The sequence below is a fragment of the Rhinolophus hipposideros genome (assembly GCF_964194185.1).
Source record: "Rhinolophus hipposideros genome assembly, chromosome: 1".
NCBI classification, from domain to species: Eukaryota; Metazoa; Chordata; class Mammalia; order Chiroptera; family Rhinolophidae; genus Rhinolophus; species Rhinolophus hipposideros.
This window is the reverse complement of record NC_138047.1, coordinates 100,176,536-100,185,941: the sequence shown is the minus strand read 5'-3', so window position 1 is coordinate 100,185,941 and position 9,406 is coordinate 100,176,536. Positions and strand designations below refer to the sequence as shown.

The following is a 9,406-nucleotide window of genomic DNA, read 5'->3' as shown; positions in this document are numbered from 1 at the left end:
GCGAACCCTGCTGCGCAGACGCAGTGGGCCTTTCCCCCGCCATTTCAGAAATGGCGGCTCAGCTGGGAGGTATGTTCTCCGGGCAGCCACCCGGACCCCCGCCACCCCCGCTCCCGGGCCAGCCTTCGCTTCTTCAGGCCGCGCCAGGTGCCCCGAGATCTTCTCCGAGTACCTTGGTGGATGAGTTGGAGTCATCTTTCGAGGTAAAATGAGACGTAGGGGTCTGTGTGCCCAGCGTGTTCCTACACGTAAGCTGCACATGCGCAGGTTATCGATCCCCTTCAGCGATCCCCTTGCACCCGGCGTGCAAACCGGGAAACTGGTTCCGAGAATGTGAGTCGCTTGCTTTGGTCTCCACACTTGAGTGGCGGCCAGGGTTCTGCGCGAGTCTGCCCGCGGAGACACGTCCCCTTGCAGGTTGCTCGTCCCCAACCTTAGGAACCTCCCGGCTTCCAGCCCGCTCACCCCGTCCCTCCTGGTTCTTGTCCCCGTCCCGGAGCGCACCTGACACCGGTGACGTCCTGTGGCCCTTCCGCCGGGTTCCCCCCTTCCGCGGTCCGAAAGTAACGGGGCTCTTGGCGCCGCAATGCACTTGTTAAAAGTTGTCGTGTGAGACTTACTCCTAGGGGCCGAGCAAGGAGGACAGCTGGGTGCTAGAGAGGCGGGGAGGGAAGCGGAGATGCCCCCCGAATCTGTTTGGCCCAAGGCCACCCTGTAGCCAGGAAGGTGGGGAGTGGGAGTAGACAGAGGAGGGTGAAAGGTAAGTGCTTTGGTTGCTCCGGGGGTCTCCAAAGGGAGAGATGAGTTGTTAGCGCGTGGCAATAACATAATTTCTAATTGGAATGGCCTTTTCAATATTTTAAATCCCAGTCACGTGAGTTCTGCACTGTCGCAGTACGATAGCACGGTAGTATGTGGATATAGTTTGTAAATGGTGTATTATTGGGGCTGCATGGGCAAAAGGCTTTCACCGATGGAGTGCACACTGAGAAGTTTGCAGATAACTGATTTAAAGGTGTCTGCAAACGGAAGGGAAGGGACGGGCGCGCTGTTGAACAGCGTCTGGCATCGAGGTGAGGTGCCCTCGGTGGTGAATGCTCGCTGAAGGACTGGCCCTGTAGAAGCTTTGGCCAGAGCTGCCCACCAGCACCCCAATGCTTAGAAGCCCTTTAGTGGCTACCTTGGCTCTTGGGATATTTACTGGGGTCTCCTCCACACAACTCTCTACAAAGGTCTGTGTGTGTAACTTTTTTGTTTGTTTGTTTGTTTGAGGGGGAAGAGGGAACTAAAATTCCTGAGCTCAGGTTTCTTCCCACCTTCTGCAGGCCCTGCTGGCTGTGGGGGAGCAGCCCCAGCTATCTTGGCCAGGTGGTGACTAGCTGGCCACCTACCTGGGATGTTTTCTAGTGGCCACAGGATTCACAAAGCAGGGGTATCCTGCTCGTGTCCCACATCCAGTAGGAGTCACCTTTCATAGTACACAGAATGGGCAGTTTGTCTTTCTGATTTGTTGAGCTGTGTTACAGGGATTTCACAGGGGGAGGCCTGTGGGTTTTCTCTATAAATCAGATGGGGACAACTACAGGCAGGAGAGGGCCATCACATCTAAGTAATGGCCTAAATTTGGGCCCAGATCTACTGGCCTCACTCCAAGTGTAGTTTGCTTACTGCTGGCGGGGCTCTGCTTTCCTGAGGAGTGAGGCTTCCTTTCCTTTCCCACCCCAGCTCCCACCCTGTTCTATTTCTGGCCCAGCTGCCCCGTGTTGGGCCTCCTTTGTGCATTTCCTGAGAGTTGCCTGTGCATAGAACTCCTGGGCTGAAGCACACACGCATCTGGATGATGATCGTCCCTTTAGAGTGAACTCCCTTTTGGGGATTTGTTTATTCATGTGGCACCAACCTTGTTTTTCTCTTGGGCCTTCCAGCCAGTCATTAGCATGTATTTATTGAGCACCCACTTTGTGCCAAGCAGTATTCACACACTAGGCATATTGTGAACAAGACAAGCACAATTCCTTCATGCTGGCAGGGGACAGCTAATGGTGAACTAAAAGAATGGAATGATGTCAGTTAACCATGTGAAAAACAAAGCTGGGCGTGGGGATAGGGCGTGATCAGAAGGGGTACCAGTTCTAGAGTAGACGGAGAAGGTGTCTGAGGAGGTGGTGATTGACCGGAGTCCTGAGTGGGTGGTACAGGTCATGTGAGCATCAGAGGGAGAGGCTGTGGGTAGGGCTGGAATTGGGGTCCAGGGCCTGGTGTGGAATGAGGTAGTGGGGAAAGGAGTGTGGTAGGAAAGGGACCTGATGGGGGTGCTGACAAATACCAGCTGCCACATTTACTGGCTGTTCTTCTGGGCCTATTGGAGTCAGTTGACCGAGTTTCTTTAATGTCATGATATCTTGTCCTCTGGTGTGCAAACCTAGATGCTATCAACTCACTGACTTCAGGAGAAGTTATTTCTTACTCTGAAGTAAGGTTTTTCATGTGTGAATAACATGTTTTCTTTTGTGATGTTTTGATCACACAGGCTTGCTTTGCTTCTTTAGTGAGTCAGGACTATGTCAATGGCACGGATCAGGAAGAAATTCGAACCGGTAAGAATTCCCTTTTTGTAGACAATGTTCTTGCCTTTTGCAAGATTCCTGATTGCTGATTTTACACTTGGTGTGTTTTGGTCCTACTTGTTTCCTAAGAGAACTTTCCCGGGAAATAGGATTTATGCTGATCATCTCTAAATACTGCTGGGTCTCTCTTCAGTTTATTAACTGACATATTGAGTCACTCGTGATGAATCACTTACAATGAGCTTTTCATGTCAGTGTTAGGACAAAGAAGACCAGTAGTGTGTACTGCTTTTAAAATAAGTTTTGATTATTTTATTTATTAGTTTTGATTCTTTTTTGAATAGGTGTAACAGGAAAGTCTTCTGCTTCCTGCTTCTTGCCCAAGTTCTGTCCCCAGCAGTGACCAGTGCTTCTGTGATTTCTTTTACTGTATTTTAAATGTTATATTTTAACTGGAAATCATGCTAATTGCTGGGACTCCAGATTGTCTTTTTTCGGAAGAACCCATTGTCTTTCTTCAGAACTTTTGTTCGTCTTTAGTAAGGTCTCTTATTCACCTGACATAAGCACAAATTACTTGCTGTTTAATGTTTGTTAACATGTGGGAGTTGGTGGTCAACATTATTGCTGTGGCCACGATTCAAATCCAGATTACATCTTTGAGAAGGTTCTGTTTTGATGTTCTGACCGTTCATTTATGAGGCAGATATTTGTGTCTAGTGTTTTTCTTGATTTAATATTTTGTTTTGTTTTATTTTTAAGGTGTTGATCAGTGTATCCAGAAATTTCTGGATATTGCGAGACAGACGGAGTGTTTTTTCCTACAGAAAAGATTGCAGTTATCTGTCCAGAAACCAGAGCAAGTTATCAAAGAGGTACGAACTCAGTTTCCTCAACTTTAAGGAAGAGCAGAGGTTATCAGGATTCCATCTGTGCTCTAAATGGTTTTAAACAAAAGCCCTTTTCCAGCTAGTTACACTGGGGCTTCATAGATTGAGTACGTATGTTGCTGGTTGTCAGTGTTCATGACATCCTGGACAAGTAGTGGAGGAAGGGGCAGGCAAAGCACGGCCTCAAATAGAGCAGTTTCATACATTGGCTTTTCCTGGAAGACTTTTCTTCCAAAAGGTTCTGCTGCTTGAGAAAGGTTGAAAAGCCACTAATGTGATGACAAGCTTGTTTTGAACAAGAACTGCGATCCATGTCTCCCCAGTTGCCCTACCCAGTGTCATACACGTAGGAAGGGCTCTGAAAGTTTGTTCGGGGAATCAGAAATTAAATGCGCTGTTCCAGGTTCCTTGAAGCTCAGGATTTCTGTCTCCAGATGTGACAGTTGTTGAAACCAGGGCATTAGGAAGTGTGCTGGGGTTGTGATGATGACTGGAAAGCTTCAGTGGCACTTAAGGTGTTGGGCCCATGGCCTGCCCCCTTGGTGCGGAAGAGGGAAGCGTCATCCTGGCTAGGCACCCCTAATGAGAAACATGAAACCGAGGTGATCATTTGGGGCCAGTTTTTCAAGTAACTGCTCCCACGAGCTGACCAATTAAAATGTCCCTTGTATTCAGTGATACCAACTGTCGAGAAGGTGAGTGGGAAGAAGAGGACGCTCTGAGCATTTCCTGATGTGAAGACTTGAGTAGTAACAGGTGTATCCAAGGCCAGGTCTTGATCGAGAATTAGAATGCTGCTAGGCATTCAAAAAGTTCTTGAAAGGGAGATTTTTAACACTCATAATCTTAAATGATAGAACAGTGGTTGTGGATTCTTTTAAACAGTTGTTGCCATGTGTTTCAAATTCTCAGTGTTTTTGATTCTTAGCAGCAGCCTCTGGACAGAGGTGCTGGGTGCCTGGGGACCCTGATAGGGAAGAGACTGATTTCTGTTTTGGCTTCCCTTTGATACTTCAGAAAACTATAACTTGTGTATTATTAGGTTGGTGCAAAAGTAATTGTGGTTTAAAAGGTTAAAAATAATTGCAGAAACTGCAATTACTTTTGCACCAACCTAATATTTAAAAAAATGAATGAAAAACTCAAGTGTGAGGCAGACAGCTGCCATTGGAAGAGTTGCTTTGGGTTACTCGAATACAGGAGCCAAGCAGAGTAACGGGCGTGGTGTGGCTTAATAGATCTTCTTAGTGCCCTGAACTCAGCAGGAACTGTACTCACTCTGCATGGGTTTGCTCTGACTTCATCACCTTCCTTCCTAGGATGTCTCTGAGCTAAGGAACGAGCTGCAGCGGAAGGATGCGCTGGTCCAGAAGCACGTGACCAAGCTGCGGCATTGGCAGCAGGTGCTGGAGGACATCAGCGCGCAGCACAAAAAGCCAGCCGACGTCCCCCAGGGCTCGCTGGCCTACCTGGAGCAGGCGTCTGCCAACATCCCTGCGCCTATGAAGCAAACCTGAGTTCGAGCCGGCCTGAACCGGGCTGCTGTATGAGTCAGCCTACGCCCAGGGTTTCTGCCAAACACTACTGACTGAGGACAGTTCGTTTTAAAAGGACTTGTTGCCATACAATGAGATGATTTTAGTTTCAGGCTCCCATGTGAAAATCTCCCCCTATTTTTATAAGCTGTTATTTCTTTAGTACTTTATAAAATACCTATGGCTGTTGTAAACCAAGTAAATTTTTTTGTAGCAAAATTTAGACTCAGTGTGACGCCACAGACAGATTCCTTTTTATGTTTTGTTTTTCTGCTTGTTTTTACTTTTTACATTTTTGTATAACTTAATCTCTGTGTGTTTCTAGTTTTAGATTAGATTGTATCATGTGAGGAAAACCCAGTTTGTGTTATCTGACCGTGAATCAGAGGGGGAGAATTCTGGTTATAGGCCTTTTATGTTAATTAACCCTCAGTGGTAGTATGTAAAAATATGTAAACTTGCTGTGTTTCAAGACTGAACTACCTCAAGAACAGGAATCTAATGCGACCAATGTTTATAATGCCTCCAGAGCTCTCAGAAGGAGGATATTTTGAAAATAGGTCGGAAGAGGATTGTAATATCCTCGGTTAGTGGTAATATTACAGTAGGATCCTTAAGTTGATACTAGCTTTTATTTGGGTAAATTTATATTTTGTGTGATCTTTACCTTTTTGGGTTGGGAGAGGATGTAGTAGGAACAGCGATATGCTAAATTTTGTTATGTTCTGCAGTAATGAATCAGTTTAAGGAACAGGGCACCCCTGTTCTTAATAGCTGCACGTGGGCAGAGGTGATGTATGAGGGTTAAAGGTCACTGTGATGTCACTTTTTCTTTTGAGTTTTGTTTGCTTGTGTTTTTGTTTTGCTTTTTTGGAGAAATTTTCCATTAAGGAAGGCTCTTATTGGTAATAGTGTTGATTCTGAGGGCCAGGGCCTCTGGCTGGGGAGGGGCTTGCGGGGTGACTCTTGGCGTCTTACCCTCCACAAAGAGGATATGGAGCCTCAGCATTTGGGACGACGTTTGGGCCTCCTCTTGATGGTCACACAGGCCGACATGGTCTGTTGATCTGCTGCTACAGCCTGGCATTGTGTCTGGCTCTGCCTGCAGGCGGCTTCCCTTTCTCTGTTGTTTAGTCTCTTACTAGATTACATCCCTTTTCCCAAAACAAACACTCCACAGTCTCCTGGGGAGGCAGGAGTACCTCTGTGGCTTGGTTTCTTGGCTCACTGTGTTTTCTCCAGCCTCAAGGCTCCTCCCCACACGCATGCCATCCACTCACAGTGCGTCTGGCCTGAATGCCGCCCTATCCCTGAAGTCCCCAAATGCCCTCACTGCCACACCGCCAGGGCACAGGAGGACTTCCTGCCCTCTAGTAACCTCGCTTGGTTCTCCCTGGAGGGTAATTTGTATCTGTCTCTGTGCCCCTTGTGGGTATTAGGCATTACTTCCCTCTGAATATACAGGGACCATGTATTATTTCTCTTTTATATATAATACTTATTACTCATTTTGTTTCTGTGTGTATAGTATACAGGTTGAGGCCAACAGGTCCCCTCAGTGAGAATGTATGGGTTAAACAAAGCCTTTAAAATTATTTTTCTCACATTTTGTGAATTCAAGGTCGTTAACCTGGTCATCTCATGCTAATTAGAAGCTCTGATGGGCAGCTATAGATTTCTTGATTAAAAATCTAAAAAACTGATAAGTTTTAGACAGTCTTTCAATAATAAAGGGGTTCTTGGTGATAAAGTTCAGGAACTATTCTGTTTGGTGCTTAGTGAAAATATTTTGAAGCAATGTATGTATCAGTTATTGCCATTTCCTTATTAAATTCATAAGTTTTCTGTCAAATAGTGTTTCAGTCTTGTCTGTAAATATTTTTTTTCTTTTAATCATATCTTGCTGGTTGATGATCAGAGAAAACCCTCTGAGCTGCTGTCTCCTTCAGTGAGAAAGTAACAAGCCAAGACTGGGATTTCCCTTACCGTGTTTCCCCGAAAATAAGACCTAGCCAGACAATCAACTCTAATGCATCTTTTGGAGCAAAAATTAGTGTAAGATCCGGTCTTATTTTATTGTAAGATCGGGTCTCATAATATAATATAAGGCTGGTCTTACTTAATTTTTGCTCCAAAAGACGTATTACAGCTGATTGTCCGGCTAGGTCTTATTTTCAGGGAAACACGGTATCTTCTCACTCCGTTATGATAAACCTACCCACATCTTCACGGCATCTTTTTTCCTTCCTGTTCCATCTGCTGACATGCCTGCCCTGTGTAAGACCAGCCTTTCCACAAGTGTTTTGGTCCCAGGCCAGTTGCCTTCTCTAGGGCTTAATCCCTTGGGTCATTTCTGCCCCTACATGCCTGTCTCCTGGATTATGCTCTGCTGCACACAGAGTTCTTGGTCCCCTCAGTGCTCCCCTCGATGCTTGAGCAGCTGTCCCATGTCCCTGCCCCTCCTTCAGTCTCTACCTCCTCCCCTTCTCTACTCTAAGCTGCCATCTGTCCCTCCATGTGACCACAACTGTGCTAGTGAGTTACCAGCCATTTCGCTGTGGCCAAATTGAATGGGCACTTTATCTTTTTACTTTGAACTCATTCTCTTTAATGCCTCTCCCCTTTCTCCTTCCTCCTTTACCCAACCTCTAAATGTTGACATTCCTGAGGGTTTGGTCCTGGGTCTCTAAAGGCCACAGGAGCACTTCAGTTGTTTTTTTTTTTTTTTTTTTGACTGGAACGTGTTTTTATGTTTTACATATACATCTACATAATTTATAAATTTTATTGAGTTCTTAACAGAGTACATCTTGGTAGTTTTACCAATTAAAATGTGAGTGCTTTTCACAGGATATGGCTGAAAAGTAAATTCTGGAAACAGGTAATTTCCTTCAGTGAAAGCTGGGATGAAGAGTTAGACATCCCTTTAAGAAGTAGATGCCCTTTGAGCATTTATTATGTGTCACTACCCTAGGCCCTGGTGGTACAATCTGGGCCAGGAAACAGTGGTCCCTCCCATCCTAGAATTTACAGTCTGACGGAGGAGGCAGACACCAAAGAAAAATTATAAACAATTTTGAAACAATTGAGTTTGCAGGCAAGAAGGGATTGGCACAAAATATTCAAAGTGATGAAAAGCAGGGACCTACAACCCAGACTAGTCTGCCCAGCAAAGCTATCATTTAAAATTGTTTGGTTTTTTTCGAGAGCCATTGCGGGGAGTGCAGTTGCCAAAGCTCCCGCCTTTGGGGACCTGCTGCAAAGTTCCAACAAAAGCCGTGCTCTTTCTGGCTGTGACCAAGCCCAGTGCGGGTCCTGGAGCTGGGTCGTTCCTGCCCAACACGACTCCTAATGGGCAGTCTTTGCTCTGGCGTTCCATCAGCCTGCCCGAGACTCTCAGAGCTGACCTTTTGCCCAAATCTTTTTTGGTCCTCCTTTCACAGTTGTCAACCCTGTATGCCATTCTCAAGGCTCTTCCTGTCTCTGCTTCCTGTCCCCTTTGTCTTACACAGGTGTTTCCGATGGGAAGGGGTGTATGTCCCTGACATCCAGATGCTGACCTAGCAATGCTTGGCCATGTTACTCTCCCGCTGGAGATAAATGGTTTCAGAATACCAACCCCGGACAGAGTTGCTCTGAGACCACGATAAAGTAGGACAAAACAACCACCTCATAATTTTGTCTAAGCACCGGAGGAAAACAAGTTACTGTACCACTCTCTGAATAACCAAATATCCTCCTGGCTTAAATCAGTGACCATGACTTTTTTCTTAACCATTTATAGCTTTCTCCTCACTCTAACCTGCCTTCCCTATAGGGAAGATTAAGACACCCAGTTATAGAATTGCCCCCACTTTCTGACAGCACTCAATCTAGAGTGAATCCCTGCTTCCTTAGACTCCCCTTGAAAGCACCCCACCAAAGCCAAAATCTTAGCAGAGGTTCTAACACCTCTGAAGCCCCACGGTGATGAGCATCCTGCATCTGCAGCAAGTAACAAACCCAACTTGATCAACTACAGGCATGTTTCTGGTGATCTGGCTGACGGGCATGGATCTCCCTAATACGTTTCTCGTACCTCTAATTGTGTCTTAGGGTTTGCCTCTGGGGGACCCAACTGACGGCTGTTAGGGACATGGTCTGAGGGCCAGCAGTAGGATAAGGTTTGGGAACTGCCTCACTCACTGTCCGGTTGGCAGGGAGGACCCATCCTGAGTGGTATGTGAAGTACAGACAGTCACCAGCACAAAGGGGTGGCCCAGTTGCTGAAGATTCCACCACGGTGGCCCAGGAAAGTGTCCGAGTGGAAGGGAAGGTTGTTAGTTCAAGGATTCAAACAATTGGAAGGTAAGGGGGAATGCTGCACACAAGAACAGTGGAGTTGGCTGGTTATCACTACATTGGACTCCTGGTG

At 46.3% G+C, this 9,406-nt stretch overlaps 1 protein-coding gene across 1 annotated transcript; it reads left to right on the top strand.

Annotated features, from left to right (window-relative positions):
- Positions 1-44: 44 nt before the first annotated feature.
- On the top strand, positions 45-6,841 carry MED28 (mediator complex subunit 28). Its single transcript, XM_081045997.1, has 4 exons — positions 45-203; positions 2,531-2,597; positions 3,330-3,442; positions 4,777-6,841. The coding sequence occupies exons 1-4, from the start codon at positions 51-53 to the stop codon at positions 4,972-4,974; spliced, it is 531 nt and encodes a 176-aa protein (XP_080902123.1). The 5' UTR covers positions 45-50; the 3' UTR covers positions 4,975-6,841.
- Positions 6,842-9,406: the final 2,565 nt, after the last annotated feature.